General features: G+C 44.8%; 1 protein-coding gene across 1 annotated transcript; it reads right to left on the reverse strand.

Moving 5' to 3' along the window:
• Positions 1–1,093: 1,093 nt before the first annotated feature.
• GCM1 (glial cells missing transcription factor 1) lies at positions 1,094–19,758 on the reverse strand. The gene is made up of 5 exons (XM_056856164.1): positions 19,657–19,758; positions 12,552–12,804; positions 7,398–7,510; positions 4,914–5,042; positions 1,094–1,843 (listed from the first exon to the last, which is right to left on the reverse strand). The coding sequence occupies exons 1-5, from the start codon at positions 19,756–19,758 to the stop codon at positions 1,094–1,096; spliced, it is 1,347 nt and encodes a 448-aa protein (XP_056712142.1).
• Between the last annotated feature and the right edge of the window lie 3,028 nt (positions 19,759–22,786).

Here is a 22,786-nt window from a genome sequence, read left to right on the forward strand (position 1 = left end):
CCAGCCTGTGTAAATAAGCCAGTTTATGTGGTGGCTAATTTGCAGCCTTAGCAAGGGTAAGATATGATGATGATGAAGAAGAGTTGGTTTTTATATGCCGACTTTCTCTGCCACTTAAGGGAGAATCAAACTGGCTTACAAACACCTTCCCCTCCCACAACAGACACCCTGTGAGGTAGGTGAGGCTGAGAGAGAATGACTTGCCCAAGGTCACCCAGCTGGCTTCGTGTGTAGGAGTGGGGAATCAAACCCGGTTCTCCAGATCAGACTCCACCGCTCCAAACCACCATTCTTAACCACTACACCACGCTGAAATCGCGATGTGGGGGGGGGGAATTCAGCTTCCGCTTAATTAAGGCAATTTCTAATGACAGGAAAATTTGGTGGAGACAAAAATTTAAAAAATAGGTTAATATGACAGCAGGATCAATGATCTCTTACAATCAGTCTATTTGAACCTACACCGGTTTAAGGACACTTCATAGTTGTCAATGCAGCAGCATGACTGCCATTTCTAAGCAAATTCTGTAGAAAACTATGTTGTAGTGAAATGTAAGCTCCCATAGGATCACTGCCCAAGTCAGTATAACTATACTGTTTATAGTGGTTTGGGGTATGAATGACAGTCTGCGTTTTCAGCAGCCAACCCTACATGTTGAAAGGAAGCAAATTATCACGCCCAAGAGAAGAACATGCTACTTAAGATGTTCACGGGTGTTTCTCTTCCCCAGTATGCAAATCATTATTTGTTTGTTTAAATAAACAAGTATAGTGGTAGCCAGGAGTAAAACAGAACAATTCAATTTTAAAATAAAAGAAGATCTACTCAAAAGTCCTTCTGCTAACAACGTATGCAGAACGGCAAGCAGCTGTCAGGTGCCCTTAATAATCTGTCATTCATGTTTAGCTGCATTACCGGAGGAGACATACATAATAGTGTGGAGCCTGAGGGGAAAGTGGGGATACAGTACAGCAACATCAGCAACGCCATTTACACCACCACCACCCCTGTGGCTGTTATTACTCAAAGTGCAGGTAACAGGGAATCTGCCTCATTGCTGGGAAGTACCAACAAGGCGACGAGAAAATGGTGTCATCGTAAAGGGAAGAGGTTAAAAAACACCTCATTGTTGCAATGATCCAAGTTCATGTATTTCCTTTCGTCATCAGTGTACCATTCATTTCCTTTCACAGGCAAGGCACTCTGGTAATAATGATGGGTGCTGTCTGCAATGAGGTAAGGGTCTTCTGGAGAAAGCTGACAGAAAGAGGAAGAGATGTTGCTGTTGTTATAATTCAGGTGTGGTTTTCCTTCATATGTGTCTTCTCCAAACATATTTGCATTCAACTTTAATGGGTGGTAGCCAACCTTTAGTATAGGTGGGATTTCAGGAGCATGTGAGATGCCAAAATCAACTGCATTTAGGGAGCCTAATGGTTCACAATGCAGACCTGCCAGAAAGGTAGACGTGCCATTGCAGTGTTTGTCTGCCAGTGGGTTTCTGCCTAGCTCCATGTTTTTGTTCCAGCTTTGTTGATCCTGGCATTCAGAATAGGCAGAGGCAGGGGCTTCAGTTGGATTTCTGCTGTCATATTCCCTGATTCCAAACTGTTGACATTTGTTCAAGCATCCGTCACAGCCCATGATCTGATCATGCTCTATTGGATAAGATGATTTCCCAAAACTGTAGCCTTCAGTGAGTGGTAAACAATTATCGAGCACTTGCTCTTCAGAGTTTTGGTCTCTGAAATGTCCACTGAAGCTCTCCTGTGGCAACAATTCTTCCTGCTTAGAAATGATCAGTGGTAAAGTGTCCTGGCACTGCATCTCACCTGTCAGGGACTTAAGAAAGAAAGGAAAAAAATGCATCATACGATTATGCAATTAGACTGAAATCCAGCTATTTCAGTACTACTGAACCAGATCGGTACTACTGAACCAGAAGTCTGAGGCAACGCAATGGGTGGGTGTGCAGCCCTGCTCCTTTTCCCATGTAGGCCCCTTAAGGTGACCAAATCATAAGGGTACTGAGACATCACAATTAGCATCCTTCCCCTGTCAGTCCTAAACTTCTTTTGTGCCTTCTCTTGACTTCTTTTCTTACTTTTCTGCTAAATGCTGCCAATAATACACAGGCCTTTTATGCATGGGTTGTTTCCTTTTGATATGCTGCTCTCTCGATGCACGGTATTTGCAGTCAAATTCTCAAATCACTCTGCACAGGGATCTTAAACTGACCAGCACTCACTGTGAAACTGACCAAATAAGCAGCCTCAAAGGTAATTTGTGATTATTTCAGCATTCTCTCTAGTCACAAACAAAATAAAAAACTGTTCGTCAGGCTGAGGTCTGAAACTGACCAACACTCACTGTGAAACTGACCAATAAGCAGCCTCATAGCCTTCCAGCTTCAAGGAGAGGGGTTGAATGATGGGGAAAGACAAGTGGGAAGGAGAAGCGAGAATGTCTCTGTTTCACCTCTTGTTTCCTCAGGTCTCTGTATTTCAGACCACTGCTCCTTTCGTAACGCTTCCTTTCCTCCAGTTGCATACAGTTGCCTTGACTGCTGAATATATTTGGGGTGGTGGCAATTAATAGAGACTGTTGCTTACTTTTAAAGTTGGACAGCCACATTTTTAGTGCTATTTCAGGGTTGCCAACCTCCAGGTGGGGCCTGGAGATCTCCTGGAAGTACAACTGATCTCCAGACGACAGAGATTGGTTCCCTTGGAGAAAATGGCTACCTTGGAGGATAGACTCCATGGTATACTCTGCTGAGGTCCTTCTCCTCCCCAAACCCCACTCTTCTCAGCTTCTACCCCCAAATCTCCAGGAATTTCCCAACCCAGGGTTGGCAACCCTAGCCATTTTGTCTATAAGTAGACACATTTGGGGTGCCACAAGAGGGGTGCAGGTAAAGCTCTTGGGTCCCTGACTGGCATATCCTTCCTAATAACAACCCTGAGATATACATAGGCCCAGTATGCGAGCTTCAGAGAGGGGTTGAAATTGAGGCCAGGGTTTGCCAGTCTATAGTCCTGTGTTCTAACCTCAGCCTTACACTGGTTCTCGGTGCTGTGTAATGAAAGAAGGGAACACAAAAGATTTGCCAAGCATCTTTGTTTGGGTGTGTCACCGTGAGTTTGCTTCAACTGTTTCAGTTATTGGATTGCAATTGTAAAAGAGTTAACCCCCCCCCAAAAAAACCTTCTCATTGTGTCAGTATTAAAAGACTAATTATCTTTTTTCTTTTTTTGTATACTCCTATAATGGTGGTAAATTACTGTTTGTAGAAATCAGGCACAGCACAGGATTGTGCTTGTGTACAGGGCTTTGTGTGAAGACATTCCTTTGGTGGTGCATTCTTTAGAACCCCTCCCAGTTAAAGAGCAAGGTGATGCCTCAGGGGAAATGTTGAAAAAACACATCTAATTATAGCCCATTCTATTTTTAGACCATAAAATATATATGAGAAGGTCTCCCTTTGTTACGTTGGGGTGTCTTTCTGCATTTCAAAAAGCTTCCTTTAATGTGAGATCAGAATTCTCACTTATTGCAGCTAGTGGCCGTCAGAAGGTTCAGTGGCCCCAACCTAGAGAAGGTTAGCTGAAGCCCAATTGAGAACAGCGGGACTTAATTTCAGGTAAATAAAACACATTCCATTTCAATCTTTGCAAAGCAGTGGGAGAAAATGTAAAACCTGAAGGCTGTACATCTGCTGTCAACGCTTTTGCTATGCAAAAGTTTTGCTTTCTTTTTTCTCCACACAGATTTGCCCAGCTGCAATGTACTGATAGAATGAGGCTGCGGCAGCCAGGAAGAAAGTCATAGTTAGCCAGATGTGGCCCACAGCCCCCATGTGGTTAATCTTTGTGCAAGAAAGAAATGTGAAACAATCATGAAAACAGTGGCTTGGATCTTGCCTACCATTTCCAGAGACAGAAGGATTCCTGAATGCAGAAGCGCTATTTCTCTGCCTCACCCCTTCTGCTGCAGACCCAATAGGGTTGCCAGGTCCCTCTTCACCACCAGCGGCAGGAGATTGTTGGGGTGGAGACTGAGGAGGGCGGGGTTTGGGGATGGGAGGGACTTCAATGCCATAGAGTCCAGTTGCCAAAGCGGCCATTTTCTCCAGGTGAACTGATCTCTCTCAGCTGGAGATCAGTTGTAATAGCAGATCTCCAGCTAGTACCTGGAAGTTGGCAACTCTACGCCCCAAATGCCCCCCCCCAACGCAGAAATTTTTGGCTGGATTAGAGTTGCCAGCTCCAGGTTGGGAAATACCTGGCGATTTTGCAGCTAGAGCTTGAGGAGGGCGGGGTTTGGCGAGAGGAGGGACTTCAATGCCATAGAGTCCAATTGCCAAAGCGGCCATTTTCTCCAGGGGAACTGATTCTCTGTCGTCTGGAGATCAGTTGTAATAGTGGGAGATCTCCAGCCACCACCTGGAGGTTGGAAACCCTAGGCTGGATCCAGTCCAGTAACTATACTGATGCAAAGAGCCCGAACATTCTGGATATATAAAAGCCAGCACCCAACATTCTGCTCTGCTCCCACCACCCCATAACACTGTAGCACAACCCAGAAATGACAGCACAGAATGAATGGGATGAGTGGATAAAGGGGCAACCTTGATTAATGGCTGGGGCAGCAGAGCCAAGGGCAGGGTTAGGCCTCGAAAATTTCAGTCTTTTGCTTTTTCAAAAATTTCAGTCTTTTGCTTTTTCTTATATAAGGGAATGGTTGCCATCCATTCCAACCAGACCATTTTTCTGCGCTTGGAAAACACTGGTACAGCAAGGGCCTGTCTAGCCCTCACTGACAGAGATCCCATAAATGCTGGTCTAGGGATCCTTGCAGTTTGAAAGCCTTTCCTCCCTCCTGCCCCACTAGTCAATAAAACATAGGTTACCTCAATGTCCCTGCTCCGTTTAAGTCTTGGGGATGTGGGTAGAACAGCTGTATGTGCTTTTTGTATTGATCTTCTTGCTTCTGCTTCTAACTTTGTTTCTGGCCTTGGGTGGTTGTGAGTACCTTTGGACTTTGAAAACAAACAGGGAAAAAGAAATAGAAAACTAAAAGACAGCTGTCAACATAGCGCTCATGATATAATCCTAATAAGAAATTTAAAAAATATGTCCTTAGTGCTTCAGAAGTTACAGCGTAAATATCTGTACATTCTTGTCTAATCGGATTGCCAGCTTTGGGTTGGGAAATACCTGGAGATTTTGGGGGTGGAGCCTGAGGAGGGCAGGAGAGGGGCTTTAATGGGGTATAATGCCATAGAGTCCACCTACCAAAGCGGCCATTTTCTCCAGGTGAACTGATGTCTGTTGCCTGGAGATCAGTTGTAATAGCAGGAGATCTCCAGCTACCACCTGTATGTTGGCAGCCCTATTGTCTTAACTTTTTCTTTAAGGACTTGAGGACAGTGTGGAAACTTTCTTGATAGTAAGTTCCATGGAAATGAGTGGTACTTACTTCTGAGTAAGCATGCATAGGATTAGGATGTAAATAAAAAAATTGATTCTGGCAATATAGTCTCCTACAAACGTTTTCCTGGATTTCCCCAAGGATACATTTGTCTAATATTCCTAAATGTAAATTTATTTATTTATTCATTTATTTATCTGCATTATTTGTAGCCCGCCTTTCTTCCTAGGACTCAAGGTGGATTATGCAGAGTGAGTCAATACAATCAACAGAACGGGACATTCAGTAAACAATGAAATAGGATTTGGGTTGTAGAACCAACCAGAAATCTAAAAAACAGAACCAAAGCAAAACATACGTGTTAACATTCCACAAAGTGGGGGCCACGACGGAGAAGACATGTGTACAGGCAGTTGTTGATTTTGCCGATTTGCAGGTTGGCACCTGCAGAAGTCCCTGCTCAGATGTGCAAAGCTGTCATGGTGGAGCAGAGGGGGAGAAACTGTCTCACAGATATGAGGGTCCAAGGCCATGAAGGGCTGTGCATGTGATGGCTAATACTTTAAATTAAGCTCAGTAATTGATGGGCAGCCAGTGGAGCGACTGCAGAATGGGAGTAACATGCATGCCCCACCTAGCTCCAGATAATAGCTGCACTGTGGCATTCCGCGCCAACTGGAATTTCCAAATTGACTTTGAGAGGAGACCAATATACAGTGCATTACAATAGTCGAGTCTGGATGTCACCATGGCATCCAAGTGGCCTGATCAGCCGTACCAAGGTAAGGGGGCATTTTTCGGGCTAGGCTGAGTTGGAAGAAAGCCTTCTTTGCAACTGCCTTAACTTGCTTCTCCAGCAATAGTGTTGGGTCCAGTATAACCCCGAGGCTCTTAACTGAGTTGATAAGGGTCAGCTGAAGCACATCAGAAGTGAGGAGCGTAATGTCCTTCAAGATCTCCACCTTTCCAACCAGCAGTACTTCTGTCTTTCCAGAGTTTAGTTTCAATTTCTTCACTCTTAGCCATTTAACCTCAGCAGCCAAGGAGATATTTAGGACCTTTACCGCACCACTAAGAGATTTAGATAAGGATATATATAGCTGAGTGTCGTCGGCCTAATGTGTCAGCCAACCCCAAAACTATGACTGATTTGGCCTAAGGGCTTTATATTTAGATTGAAGAGTGTGGGGGTAGGATTGCACCCTGTGGAACCCCACAAAATAGGTCCCACACTGATGATAACTGGTCTCCAATGGCAATTCTTTGGGTTTGGTCTGTGAGGAATGATTTGACCCACTTCAACGCACAACCCTTGATGCCTACTTCTGCTTCCAGGTACCTCAACAAGATGGCATGGTCCGCTGTGTCGAAAACAGCAGATAAATCCAGTAGTTGGGTGTATAAATTATCATTTAAAAAAGGGTGGTCAGTTACATCGATCAGGATAGAGACACTGATGTCAAGTGAACAGTCAAGTGACTTAAAATGTGATTCTGGGCATGCTTACTCAGAAGTATCTAATTTAATAGGACTTAATCCCAAGAAAGTGTACAGAGGATTTCACCCTCTGTAATGAAATGCTACTCAGTGGCTTGTATCTTCTCCCTCCTGTTTATCTGACAACAGAACTGCTTTTATAACCACAGCTCACATCTGCTTCCTTTACGAGTACTTATGTAATGTTTTCTGAAGCTGTTCATGGCTAGTAATAGTGGTCTCATACAGTTAAAGCTTCCCTGTTTTTTATTTTTCAGATCAGTTCAGGTGAGCCAAAACAGAGGTCCTGGAGTAACAAAACCTAGTGGACATCTTATATGATTGGACAGGTTTTATGGGTCACTTACCTGAGGTGCTGCATGCAATTTCTTATATTCTCATTCAGTCAGTGGAAATGTGCCCACCATAAAAACATAGTTCAGCTATAACAATAGTTTGCCTTTGAACAAATCAATTGTCTACCAACCTGAAAAAATATAAATGGTTCTTCATGTCTCCAGAAGTTGGTTACAGGATACCCACCATGGCCTCGACAGGGAATAAGCTTCAAAGGCCCATTACAGTTAGGACAGGATTTCCCTGTAATAAGTGCACTGTTAAATATTTCCCCTCAAGTGAATTTTGTATTAAGATCATTCCTTTCTGTCTTTCTGTTGTACTAAACATTATGTATGAGGTACAGTACAGTTTGTACCTACCTACCTACCTACCTACCTACCTACCTACCGAGAGAGAGAGAGAGAGAGAGAGAGAGAGAGAGAGATCATACAAGCACAAATTTATTTTGCTTGGGTAAAAGAAGCTGCCATTAATGTCCATGGCCAGTGATTAACCATTTTTCATTCTGACTTCAATATGCTTGGAAGTATCATTGAATTCAGTGGCACTTACTTCCAAGTAAGAGTACCTTGAATCAGTGCTGTGACCGTGATCCTAAATGTATTGATTGAGATCCAAAGTTGGTAGATGAGAAGAAGGAAGATTTCCTGATTTTCAGACCTGGTTTTAGCCTCCCGTGCTATGTTAGTAAAGTAGCCAGCTGGCCTGGGGAAACATGCCATGCAGCTTAATGGGATGTTATTTACCAGGTGAGAGGGAAGGTGGCATGGTATAGCCCAATCTCCTCTGATGAAAGCTAAGCAGGGTTGATACTTGGATGGGAGACCACCCAGGAAGGCAATGGCAAGCCACCTCTGCTGCTCATTTACCTTGAAAGCCCCCTGCTGGAGTCACCATACCTTAGTTGAAACTTGAAGGCACTTATGTACACATTTACCAGGTTATGTTATTTACCTCCATGTTCTGAAAAGCTTCAGCTGCCTATTTCCACCCATTAAACCTCTATTAAAGATCTGGAGCATGAGTAGCTGTTGTAAAATGGGGACGTGAGAAATGCGTGTGTGAATATGGAAGAATTTACTAAGCTATTAGATTTCATACACTGCATGATAGCCCTGACCTGGATGGCCCAGGCTAGCCTGATCTCATCAGATCTCAGAAGCTAAGCAGGTCAGCCCTGGTTAGTATTTGGATGGGAAACCACCAAGTCCAGGGTTGCTATACAGAGGAAGGCATTGGCAAACCACCTCTGTTAGTGTCTTGCCTTGAAAACTCCATAAGGCCGTGTTGGCGAACCTATGGCACGGGTGCCACTTCCGGCACGCGTAGCCCTCTTTGCCGGCACACGTGGGTGAGCTCCAAAAGGCCTCCTGGGTTGTCTGTGCCCCTCCCTCTCCCAGCTGAGTTCTCCCCCCCCCACCGTGCGTGCGTCAGCGGGTCAGCTTCCTGCCTCGCACGCACGCGGCTGGCTTCTTCCTCTTCCCCCCCTCTTGCCCCGCAACAGCTGATAGATGGCGGGGAGGCCAGCAGCAACGAGGCAGGGCCTCCTTCTCTTGGCTCCAGCAGCAGCTCCTCCTCACCGCCTTCCTCCTCCTCGTCCCCCTCAGGCGGCTCCCAGCAGTCCAGCTCCAGGCTGCCGCAGCCATCCTCCTCCTCCTCAGGCGCCTCTCCCCCGGCTGTTTTCGCCCGCCTCCTCCTCCGGGCGCTCGTGGAGGGCCAGGCGGCCCCTCAACAGCCACGCATCCGCCGGAGAAAGGCCTGCCATCTCCCACCATCCTCCCCCTCTCCCCCATTCGCGCTCGCCCCTGACTCCTGCAGTAAGCTTGTGGGGTAGCCGGAGCCACCCTCGAGTCCTCCGACTTGGGCGTGGCTGCGTGGCCTCTGCCTTCTCCCTCCCCACCCCCTAAGGTTGCCCGCAGGCTGGCGGGGTCACAAGTGTTGGCGCGCTCGCCCTCGCTGCCCCCTCCTCCCCTGCCCCCGACAGCAGGTGCCCAATGCAGCCGCGCCGGGGCCCAACGTCTCCGCTGTCCCACGCCGTCGTCTCCCCAGAGCTGCTGGTAAGGGGGGGGGAGAACTTCGGGTGTGCATCCTGGAGCAAGTCCTGGGTGGGGCTTGAGGCCCGACCCAGGACACTTCCTTCCTTCCTTACATCCTTTCTTCCCCAGTTCCTTCCTTCTCTTTCCTTTTCCAGTTCCTTCCTATCTTTCTTTCTTTCTTTCTTCCCCAGTTCCTTCATTCTCTTTCCTCTCCCAGTTCCTTCCTTTCTCCATCCCTCCCTCTTCCCCTACTAGGGCTGCCAACCTCCAGGTGGTGGCTGGAGACCTGGCAACCCTAGCAATAATGTCCAGTATTCAGGTAAAATTGCTGTATTGGCACTTGGCGATAAATAAGTGGGTTTTGGATTGCACTTTGGGCACTCGGTCTCTAAAAGGTTCGCCATCACTGCCATAAGGGGTCGCCATAAGTCAGCTGCGACTTGATGGCACTTTACACACACACACACACACAACACAAGATAGCAAGAGGTATTCAGAGTCAACAGTACTTTGTTCCAAGTAAGGATGAGAGCATTGGATCACTGTAAGCAACTGTCTATACCAAATGGAATGTGTTCTAGGTAGTGCTTATTTCATTGTGATTTACCTTCTAAATGGGCTTTGATTTACAGTTCACACAGGCTGTGGATTGTTTAATTTTATTTCTTTATTTCACAATCAGAAATGTTCATGTTCTCAGTAACTTATTATGAGTACAATGAATCTGAACGGGTTTTTTTCCAGCTAAATTACATTTCTTTGGGAAAGCTGGAATTTCAAAGGTTCCAAAGTTGCTTCATATGATTGATATTATTTCAGCTTCATGAAGGGAATTAATTTCTCTTTTGCTATCGTCATAAATTTTACAGACTTATTTTACAATTAAAGCAATTATTTTGGCATTTGCCATAAATAAATTTATTCATTCATTCAATTAAAGAATAATTTATTATCAAGAAATCCTTTTAACAAACAAACAAAATTTACTAAATCTCTGTTGATCCAAAGCTTTAACTCATTTTTATGTGTTCTAATAATGACATCGGTTAGGTTTTCAGATCCAGTCAGCATGTAAGATCAGCGCTGACATCTAAACCAGGGCTGGCTGAGTGCCACAATTCTATTAAAATATAGAATTTGGTACAACTCTTTAAAGGTTTAATCCCCACGCTGTCCCTACTGAATAAAGTTTTGTTCATGTACCATCAAATGTTAACTTTCTGGCTGTTTGAATATTACAATGAAGCAAATAATATATTTTATATTGTTTAAATTCCATTATCAATCAGCCTTCAGTTTATAATGTAGCCTAAGGACTTTCTGAGAAATTGTTTGATGGTTAATTTTAATTACAGTACTTATGCTAAGGAGTAGGCGGTTTGCTTCAGTTTTCAAAAACTCTGTTTTGTATCGCTGTTAAAATATCACTCTAAATATGCTTGTTTTGTTATTTTGATGCTATTGCGGTAACATTGGTATCTAGCTGAAATGCTTAATAAGTCAACAGTTCGTGCAGAGCAAGAACTCCTTGCAGAAATTAATGTAATTAAGTTCTTCTACATTGTTTGGACATGCGAAATGACTAGGCAGCACATGCATATTTCAGTGCGTCCATTCCACATCCCATGAAGATACTTGGATTCAGGGAAAGATCTGTGAGATGGCCAGGCCAATTCTACACAGAACCCAAGCCAACAGAGGTCTTTTATGTGTGGCTGTTTCACTTGCCATCACCCCTCCAGTGACTTCAGGTCTTTGCTTGGATTATGCATGCTGTTTCTGAGCTTCAGAGGTCGCCTCACTGTCCCTCTGCATCCCCCCCGCATTTTGCCTATGTTTTCAAATTCAAGATAAAAGAGGTCCCTGAAAACTCGGGCAAAATGCGGGGAAACTCAGGGGGAGAGCGAGGCATCCTCTGATGGCTTGCATAATCAACACAAAGACCTGAAGTTCTGGAAGGGGTGACAGCGAGTGAAACAGCCATGCATAAAAGACCAGAATCTTGCCACCTCCCTTAGGAGGGGGAGGAAATAATCCACAGAGGAAAATAACATCCTGCTGGGTATTGTATAGGCTGTGCCCCATTTAAAGTAATATAATGGGACTTGGAGTGAGTAGCATAAACTTTGAAGTGAATCCATCTCAACAATTGTGGCTGTATTTGAACTTAATTTCTGTTGCACCTTACTGGCCTTTTATTGATTTTATTGTGTTGTAAACCTCCTCACGGACTTTCAGTTGAAAGGCAGCCCATACACTAATAATAAGTAATCCCATTAATTTAATTGGGACTTACTTTCAAGTTGGAGTGTAAGACCTCCATGGACTCTTAGCTAGTACATTTCATTGATATCAGTGGGACTTATCCGATTTTTAGGATCAGTCCATATATACTTACTTGGGAATAGGCATGATAGAACTTAGTGGGACATGCATTCAGGTATGCATGCCCAGGAACAGGCTGACATACTGTAGTATGCAGGCTATCAATTGGCTCTATTATTTATTCATTCAGTCCGTTTTTCTCCTGCCCTTATTCCAAGGAGTTCTCATTTCCTCCACTTTATTTTTGCAGCAACCCTGTCTGGTAGCTTAGTCTGAGAGCAAGTGGCCAGCCCAAGGTCACGCAGCAAGCTCCATGACAGATTGGGGGTCTTGAACCTGAGTCTCCCCCATCTCAGACCGACACTGCTATCACTGTGCCGTGCTGCCAGAAAGTAACAAAGAATGAAACTCTTTAGGCTTAGGAAGCAATTTTCCTCCAGCCCAGATTGGCCAGAGATCCTGGAGGGTTATATATATTTTTGCCATCTTCAGGCCATGGAGTAGGGGTCACTGGGTGTGTGGGGGTGAGGTAGTTGTTAATTTCCTGCATTGTAAAACGGTATGGTTGCCAGGTCCCTCTTCACCACCAGTGGGAGATTTTGGGGCGGAGCCTGAGGAGCCTGGGGTTTGGGGAGGGACTTCAATGCCATAGAGTCCAATTGCCAAAGCTGCCATTTTCTCCAGGTGAACTGATCTCTATTGGCTGGAGAACAGTTGTAATAGTAGGAGTTCTCAAGCTAGTACCTGGAGGTTGGCAACCCTATGAAGGGGGTTGGACTAGATAACCCTGATGATCCCTTCCAACTCTATGATTCCATGATTCTATTAGTCTCAGGTGGTATTTGCTTGCCTTCTGGATGCTTTCTGGAATCCCAATAGCAAGGTAAGGAGTGCGGGCCTCTTCCTAGAGCCATACTTACTTTGCTGTTTTTGCCTGGCTTTATCGCATATTGCTGGTCTCAGATACATCTTCCTCCCATCGGGGGCTGTGCAATCATTACTACAGACAACCACTCCAAGGCAAGACTTCTTTAAGATGCGCGAGTTGTGATTGTTGGTGTTCCTCATGGCCCAGCTGCTCAGGTGCCGCTGAGCATTTTTATCATCACTGCTATAGATGCATTTTACATATGAATCTGGCCATTCTTGAAAGCAGTCTACTTGCTTCATGACCTGCAAAGGAACCAAAAAAAGTTCTGTTTTAAACTGAGGCAACTGAACACAGGTAAATGGTCCCCCCCCCCCGTTTCAAAGACAGTTGTTCAAGTCTGCCATTAAATTATATGAAAAAAATACAAACTTATGAACCAGTCTAGGTGTGGATGGTGGAACAAGAAGTGAATATTGTCTACTTTGATTTAACAGCAACTTTCCAGGGGATTTTTATATCATTTACTGTGTGTGTGTATGTGTGTGTGTGTGTGTGTCGCTTCCGACTCATGGTGACCCCATGAATGAAAGTCCTCCAAAATGTCCTATCTTTGATAGCCTTGCTCAGATCTTGCAAATTGAGGGCTGTGGCTTCCTTTATTGAGTCAGTCCATCTCTTGTTGGGTTTTCCTCTTTTCCTGCTGCCCTCAACCTTTCCTAGCATGACTGTCTTTTCCAGTGACTCTTGTCTCATGATGTGACCAAAATACGATAGCCTCAGTTTAGTCATTTTAGCTTCTAGGGTCAGTTCAGGCTTGATTTGATCTATAACCCACTGATTTGTATTTTTTTTTTGGCAGTCCACGGTATCCGTAATGCTCTCCTCCAACACCACATTTCAAAGGAATCTATTTTCTTCCTATCAGCTTTCTTCACTGTCCAGCTTTCACTTATTACCTGATCATTTTAATGAAAGATGCCGGGGATTGAACCTGGAACTGAACATTCTTTATGCAATGAAGGTGCTCTATCACTAAACCACAGCTCCTATCTGCTTGGGTGAATAATGAGGGGGGCACTGTTGGCATTGGTCAGAGACCAGTGACCACAGCCTGTGGGCTCTGAGACAGGTGGAACCATTTTGTTATGCAAGAGCAAAGGCACAGCCCATAGAACTGAGCTGCCAGTAGAAGCCTCTCTAGGGATCTAGGGTCTCTCACTTTAACCTTTTGCTTGACTAGAATGTGGTCATGTTCTTTTGCTGGGACTAGGCTAGCCCAGTAAAACAGCATTTGTAAATAGCTTTCTAGTCAAGCAAAGGGCCAAAATAAAAGAGGCTGGATTCCTGGAAAGATGTTTTCCTGCTCTGCCTCCTTACACTTGCCGGTATTGAACTTCCTGATGGAGCAGCTACTGCACGTGTGAGCTGTGTAGTTGGAATTTGACCAGTTCCCATCCTGGAAGAGAGTAACAGAGAAGAGGCCCAGGGAAATAGACCCATTCAGAGTGGCTCCTCTCTCTGTTCAAGAAAATATTAGTAAATGTCTGTTCCTCTTCTCCTCTGTCTTAATTTCATCTGTCTGTTGTTTTGTCCCTCTCTCATGCAGGCATCTACAACCTGAACCCGTGCATGTTTACCGGTAAATAAATTCCACTACAGTCACTGGGGTTTCTTTGCAAGCAAGGTTGCAATATATTGTAGCCGTAATTTCTGGATTTCTCTGTACTTTCTTTTTCCTCCTTTCCTTCCACCCCAATAGGGCAGTGAATGCCCCTGGCCCTTCTATCAGGTCAGAAGAGTGTAATGCTGCCAATGCTGACTTAAATGTCAGCACAGTGCTTAGTTTCTAAACAGCAAAGGTGCTATGTCTTGAAGTCATTTTCTTTGCCATGGAAATCTGCTGCCCTTCTCTGAGAGAGGGGGGGGAGAGAGGGAGGGCGAAAACGCATGGTCGCTTTAGCCTTCTTTAGTCCCTGTTTCAGCCAGGATTCAGCCAGGATCGAACGCATGCGTTTCGCCGAACGTGCGTTCGATCCTGGCTGAATCCTGGCTGAAACAGGGAATAAAGGAGGCCAAAGCGACCGTGCGTTTTCGCCCTGAGACTGAGAGAGAGCAATCTTGTCCAGGAAGTAGCAGGTTCCAGTGTCAGAACTGTGTTCTTCCCGTGATTCTGCTGTGAGACAACAGGTTGGTCCTCAGAGATGGAGGCTAATTTCAGGTGACATTAACTCTCATCCAAAGATAGAATGCTGTGGGCATGTGACACCTCGTTTTGTGTTATAGCTGGGTGTGTGTGTGTGCAGGGGTATCCTCCCACTTCCCTACTGATATGAGAATGGGGAAGTTCCCTTGTATGCTACCCTCACATCCTTGGAGCAAGGAAGAGGCATCAGTGAAGCATGACGTGTGGGTGGAGGGGTGTATGATACACCTAGAGATAGATCAGTTTATATGCCCATCTTCAACAACTGAAAGTAGTCATGACACAATATTTATGCATTTCTATCCTGTCTTTCCCCCCATGATGGACACACAGTGGTTTATATCTTTATCCTTTCCTCCATGTTAGTCTCACAACAATTCTGTGAAGTAGGTTAGACTGAGTGTGACTGTCCTAAGGCCACCTGGTGAGCTTCCATGGCAGTGTGGTGTAGTGGTTAAGAGCGGTGGTTTGGAGCGGTGGACTCTGATCTGGAGAACCGGGTTTGATCCCCCACTCCTCCACATGAGCGGCGGAGGCTAATCTGGTGAACTGGGTTGGTTTCCCCACTCCTACATACGAAGCCAGCTGGTTGACCTTGGGCAAGTTACAGCTCTGTTAGAGCTTCCTCAGCCCCACCTACCTCACAGGGTATCTGTTGTGGGGAAGGGAAGGGGGTTGTAAGCCAGTTTGAGTCTCGCTGAAGTGGTAGAGGAAGTCGGCATATAAAAACCAACTCTTCTTCTTCAGTGTGGGATTGGAAGCTGGGTCTCCCATGTCCAGGACCAATCTGACATGCTAACCACTGCACCACGCTGGCTCTTTCCTTAGTTATGCTCAGCTAATTTAATACCTGTTTGTGAGGAACATGTTGTCTATGTTTAAGCCCTGGACAATACAATTAAATCTATTGATACGTTCCAATTCAGCAATGATGCATGTTTCAAGAAATCTGTCATCTGTTGTGGTGCCACAAAACTCCCCATTGTTCATAAAGCGTCAGAGCAATTGCAGCACCTGTTCAATGCCCCTTGCTACAAAGATAAAGGCCGCAGCTCCTCTGACTGATTATTCAACCTTTGGAGGAGATTATTACCAAATCCCCCTCCTCCCAGTTTGAAAGGAGGAAGGTGGGAAATCTGACTTCCTCCAGTCGGACGCCACTTGTGCTGCTTAGAATCCAAGCCACAATACCTGGCAATGGTTTTTAAGTATTTTCCTGTTTAAATAAATTTATCTTCTAGGAAACCGCATCTCTGACGTGGAAGCAGGCGGATTGGCAGTTATCCAGGACACACCACCAGAACTCCTTGCTTTATAGAAAACAGTGTTGTTTAATTTACAGTGCACAGATACAAAAGACAAACCGTCACGTACACTTCTCTCCACCAAACTTCCCAACAACAGAGTTACAGTTACATAGGCTTATATACAAAACTCCACCTGCAACCAATAAGGCCACCTGTAGACCTGGCCACAGTTTTACATCATCCTTACTGCTTCAAACCGGTTAGTTGCAGTTCACCCTAGAACCTGCAAGGCTACTGCTGCCTCTTGCATCATCCTAGATGCCTCTGATCTGACAGCTACCTGTCAGCTGTCTCTGTCAGATTATCATGGGCAACTTGTTACTCTGACAATCTCCCCCACTCCCCGTGAAATCATTTTGTGCTGTTTTAGAATTAATTGTGTGGGGTTGGGGGGGGGCAGCACCTTACTTGGGTGAGGGTGAAAACATACCTTGAACTGGTCCTGTGAAATTTCTGTCCTGCTTTCATCTCTTGAGGTGTGCACATTGGACCAAAAACTGGGTTTTAAGATACCTGATTTACTGGTGTTTCTTATTACTTTTATTGTGCTATGTATTAATTGCTTACACCATTGCCAGGTTCTTTATCTTTTCCATAAATAAAGCTGTTTAACGCCTTGTACATTTCCTAGCATCTTCCCTAAGGCTACGTATGTCCCTTCCGCAACTACGAGTCAGAAGTAATAACAAGAGCTGCCGTTCACGTTGCAACTCTCAGAACAGAACGATGTGGCATCGGCTGACATCGGAACATATCAAGACAGCCTTGCTGCTTAACCTTAGGTTGCAAAGCTTGCAGCACAATCCACAACAGAATTGTACCATTGTCAAGCGACTGAAGTCAATAGGCTTTAAAAATGTTAACGGTGTTTAGGACTGCATTGTCGGTTGTGCACTGCTGTTGGCTTAAGGAGTCCGCTGGTGCAGAAATAGCTGACTTCTGCTTCACCTAGGACTGCTTGCATATTGCTCTTGCATTATGCGCTCACTGATGCTGTGAATACAGAGGCATTAGCAGGGAAAACAGAGCATCCACCTGGGGGTATTCTCCATGTTTCCCGTGGTTCCCCCCATGCCTGGCATTTTCTCCTGCCCCGACCACTGTAAGTCTTTTCAACAGCTTTTTAAAAAGTTTAAGTTATATCACTAGGCTTGCCAACCTCCAGGTACTAGCTGGAGATCTCCTGCTATTACAACTGATCTCCGGCCAACAGAGATCAGTTCACCTGGGGAAAATGGCCACTTTGGCAATTGGACTCTATGGCATTGAAGTCCCTCCCCTCCTCAAACCCTGCCCTCCTCAGGCTTTGCCCCAAAAACCTCCCGCCGGTAGCAAAGAGGTACCTGGCAACTCTCTATATCACTATAGTTTGGTGGCAGAAGGGGACATTTGGAAATCCACCCCTTCCTTTCCACAGGGAGAACAAACCCACTTTGAACCAAGATTTATCCAGAAAGGTTGAAGCGAAGCAGGTTTGGGAAATACTGGAGTATGCCAGGTGAAATTATGGAAGGAGAACGTTTGGAAGATGACAAATGCTCTGAAAATAAAAACCTGCTTGAGTTGTAAGCCAAGGTGGAGCAAAACACCTGGCCCACGTGGAAGCTGTTAAAGTCTCCCAGGGACAACTGGATGTGTGTGAGTGTAAAGTGCTGACATGTCGCAGCTGACCTACGGCAATCCTAGCAAGGGGCTTTCAAGGCAAGTGTAAAGCAGAGGTAGTTTGCCATTGCCTTCCTCTGCCGTGCCTTGGCAGTCTCCCTCTCAAGTACCGACCCTGCTTAGCTTCCGAGATCTGATGAGATCAGGTTATTCCATGCCGCCTTCCCTTCCGATGACAGTTTGGTTTTCTCTAATAAGAAACTGTTTGCATTGTAAAGATGCTAAAACAGAGAGGAGTGATCTTACACCATCTTCGTGGTCGTTCAATTTTTGTGAGTATTTTCCTGTATGTAGGAAAGAAACTAGGCAGCATTTCCTTTTCAAAAATCTGTTGCATAACTTTTCCAAACTGCTTTGGAGTTTAGGCGAACAGCTTCTTGCTATGTATGGAGCAGCTACTGAGCAAGAAACACCAAACTGTGTGTGCAAATGCACACGTCTACTGGATTGTGGCCACTATAATTCAGCTAGTGGTTAGCTGCTGAGTGAGACTATCGAACCATTAATTGGCATTATGAAAATGTGTGGCTTCTCATTTATAGCCATTCAAGTTAACAAACCTGAAGAAACCATTCTTTTCTATGCAGATTGTACAAAGAGCTGTAACTGTCAAGACATATTGCCATAAATCTGAAAATTTTGCATGGAATCACAGTGTATCTTCAAAGGTGAAGGACTGGATTCAAGGCTTCTAATTTCCCCAAATGGACCAAGAAAGTGGAAAAGGGATTTCTTGGTTTCCTCTAGAGCCCACTGTGTCCCCCCACCCATGTCTTCTGACAGGTTGGTGATAGGGGTATTGGCCAAAATCGCAAGTATTGGGGCTGGGAGGGTTATAGCTAACTTACCTTCTTGCTTCATCTCTCTATGCTACATGCCATTTCAAACTCAGGGGTCCCCCAACCCTGACCAGTAACTCTTCGGGGGTGCAAGAAGGGGAATTTTCAGGAGAAGGCAGAGTTCTTGGTGAACCTGTGCTGTTTGTGGGAGCCTTCGATCCAACACTAAAACCTGGCTTTCACATTAGATTTATCAATGATCTTTCGGTCCTAGTTTTCTTACATCATGAAGCTCAAGATGATGTCCATGGGGTTCACAAGGGGTCTCCCATCTGGGACCACTGATCAGACTCATGCCTTTTTAGCTTCACCTGTGCCCTGCGCCTTCATACCATACCCACAGCCCCCTCCAAAGTGATATATGAACAAAAGCTAGGGGTAAAGCTAGGGAGCTTAGGCTCAAAAGCAGATATGCAAGGCACAATGCAACCAACATTAAATATATTTAGATCTCATTGATTTCAGTAGGGAGAGATTTAAACAGATGCTTAACTTCAGGTTTTTTTTAAAACATCAATGGGATTTAGATACCTTTTGGTTTGACTAGATCATGCCCTGACATATTTGTATATTATTTCTTTTCTTCTGGCTTCATTGTAAATGATCTCCTCTACAGCTGGCTTCAATTTAATCTGTTGCAAGAGACTACTGAAAAGCTCTTAACCATTTTGAGCAATTCCTGCTGGAATATATGCAAAGAAGGCAAGCTGAGCATACCTGCAACCAAGCCCGTCAGGTGTAGTTGAAGCCAGTACCAATATGAGATTGGTTCATCTAATGTTTGAATCTCATTCTGCAAGGTCAAAATGATACAAACACTACACTTTGCGACCCCCAACAAAATCAGTGGCAAAACCCCCACTGGCTTCCAACAGCTTTCAGTTGAGCTTTGACTTTCATTTCATTATGATGTCCTAAGTAACAGGTGTTGACAATTGGATAGTTCCTCAAGGGAAAGACTTGTGTTGGCTTACATTATGCCATAGAATGCCCATGTACGCTGCTGTCATCATATACCTGAATAATAAGTTAAGCAAACACATGGTATATATTCCCAGAAAGGGGAGAGAATACAATGTTTTAAAATAGACGTTAAAAATATTTGCAAATTGCCTGCGTATGCTCAGCATTCCAGATACGTGCCTTAGGAAGCTTGATGTCATTGATGTCCCAGCTGATCATGTCTCCATTCTGGGAGGCTGAGTCTTCCAGCTTCATGCTCACATCCTCTGCAGCTCGCAGCATTTCAGACACCGTCCCTGAGACTTAGCGAGAGCCAGCTCTGCTGTCAGCTCCCAGAGTTGTCGAGCAGCCACTGTTCACAAGCGGTTTAGAACCAGGAAGCTTTTTTTTGTGCCGGCAAATGATAGGCTGCTCATTAAAGATAAAAATCAGTGTTCTTTTGCTCGAAAAACTTGTTCCATTAAAAGTGTTGCAAGCAGCCAAGATAATGGAAAGTGTAGCTTCGAGACAATTGTGAGGTCTTCTGGAGATGGTATTAGCAGAAAGTCAGGCAAAGACGCTCCTTGTTATAGTAACTAAGGAGTCCATGTGTACCTGGCTAGTTGAACCCACCAACTACAGGAATGAACAAGTTATATTAATTACATTTACTTATTTATTTAGATATCTTTATGCCCAACTTTTCTCAGTAGGTGCACAGCAGTAAGCTGCAGTACTGCAGTCCAAGCTCTGCTCGCAACCTGAATATCAATCCCGATGGAAGTTGGTTTTAGGTAGCCGGCTCAATGTTGACTCAGCCTTCCCTCCTTCCGAGGTCAGTAAAATGAGTACCCAGCTTGCTGGGGGTCAACAGTAGACGACTGGGGAAGGCAATGGCAAACCATCCCATAAAACAGAGTCTGCCTAGTAAACGTCGGGATGTGATGTCACCCCATGGGTCAGTAATGACCCAGTGCTGCACAGGGGACTACCTTTGTTTAGGGACCCAAAACAACTCACAACATTGTCCTCCTCTCCTTCATTTTATCCAATGAACAACATCCTTGTAAGTAAGGTTAGGCTGAGAGGGAATGACTACCCCACAGTTACCTAGTGAACTTCCATGGTGGAGTGGGGATACCAACCTGGGTCAGACACTCTTAACTACTATGTTGTGCTACACTGTGGTGGCTCTGTTAAAGTTAAAACAATCAAGAATGCTACTATGTGTTCACTTATTTCCTACATAGGGTAGGCTGAATCCTACAACTCCATTTTACCAATAGTAGATCTTTTCCCCAGCAAGAGGAGCCTTGCAGTGGTGGAATAGGCCTCTTTTGCTATCTTGAGGTTCCCTTATTGGTGGAAGAGTCCTAAGATACAACATGGAAGTTTGAAGTTCTGGCCTGAGTGCTGCTAAAGGTACAACTAAGGCTGCAATCCTATGATCGCTAACTTGAGCATAAGTACCACAGAATTAATGGGACTTGCTTCCAAGTAAACACACATAGGATTGTGCTTAGGGTTGCCAGGACCCTCTTTGCCACTGGCAGGAGGTTTTTTGGGCAGAGCCTGAGGAGGGTGGGATTTGGAGAGGGGAGGGACTTTAATGCCATAGAGTCCAATTGCCCACGCAGCCATTTTCTCCAGGTGAACTGATCTCTATCGCTGGAGATCAGTTGTAATAGCAGGAGCTCTCCAGCTGGTACCTGGAGGTTGGCAACCATAATGTGCTGTATGTCTCATTGAAACCAATGGGCTAAGTTAGTCATTAATAAACAAGTCTCATTGTTTGAATGGCATTTAGTCATGACTACTGTGGCTGTAGCCGGGCCTCGGTAGGCAATAAAAATGAGGCACAATATGTGTGTGTTTGTTACTCAGCCACAAAAGGTCCAACAATTATTTGCTACTCAAAGTGTTCATCACTGACCTCATAACTCTGTAAGGTGAAGAATTTCTCACAGGAACAAAAAGCTGGGCTCATTTCTCAGAACAGCATGGGGCATTTCAGTTCAAAACTGCAACATTCAAAATGTTGACATTTGATATTCAGGGTTATTTCTCTCTCTTTCTGATCTACAGTACAATTCATTTTCTCTGGACTGAAGAAGAACTGGAGAATCATCATGTATGAACAGAGAAATAAAATCTACCTTTTTTAGTCCTACAGATCTGGAAACCACCCCACAAGGCCAGCTAGCAACCTGCTGAAAGGCAAGAATATCTTCCACACAGATCAAACTACAAAATCCAGTTCACTGCACTTGACCACACAGGCATGTGCATCTCTTGATAACTGTCATGCATTCAGGAACTGACAAGCATAGATTTAACTCAACAGAGGGGATTTTCATCATTACCTTCAATCTCTCAAAACGCAACAAGTCTGATGTGTGTGCTATGTATGTATTGGTAATGCACACAGAAAGCTGGACTGCACCTTTGTCCCCTGCTTTGTTTGCATTTGCAATAGTATGCATTTATGGTCTATACACATACAAGCTGTACATGCATAGCCTCTGGCCCTACAATCTGGACCTTGACAAACTAATGGGGAAAGCAGCATGCAAGCATGGAGCCTCTGGGGTGACATTAGGCTAAATACATGAATATGAGGGGGGAACACAGGGCAGTGAGCATGATCCAATATGTATATATCCAATAGTCATGCTTTTATGTTGGGTGCTCAGGGCTAATACTTTTGAGGCCACACTAGTGCGATTAAAGTCAGAGAGATCAGAATATACAAAGTTTTTCCATGAAGCAGTAACTCTGATATCTTCAACGATCATAGCAAGACATAAGTAAGGTTTTAATTCTAGGATTGGCTAAACTGGCAAATACACGATTAGGAGAAGGATATGCACTATGGCAACCATACAATGTTGGAGCACTTCAGGCAATTCATAAAAAAATCTTTGGACAGAAAGTTGCTGTTTCGCCAGTACAATGGCAGCAGGGCGATAATTGCCAAGTCCCCCCTCCCACTGCAGATTCCCACTTGAGGATACCTTGACTCCCCCAGGAACAGAATTTTCAATGGGCTGCAGTAGGAGTGTGGAGGTCAGGACATCCCACTATCCATATTAATCTGCTGGGGTGCTTTGGAGCCAGCCAGTAACAACAATGGCAGTATTATCACCAAGTAGGTACAGATTCTAGTGCTAATGTTCAGAAAAGAGTGCCTACTCACAAAAAAAATAAATCTGGATTTGGCACATGTTCACATGTGCAAGAGAAGCTGTATTCTTTGCTTCAGGACAGCAAAGCTGACATGGAATGTAGGCCAATTTCCAAATAACAGAGTACACTGGTGGGGTCCATGTTC

This window comes from Euleptes europaea, chromosome 10, assembly GCF_029931775.1.
Source record: "Euleptes europaea isolate rEulEur1 chromosome 10, rEulEur1.hap1, whole genome shotgun sequence".
Lineage (NCBI taxonomy): Eukaryota > Metazoa > Chordata > Lepidosauria > Squamata > Sphaerodactylidae > Euleptes > Euleptes europaea.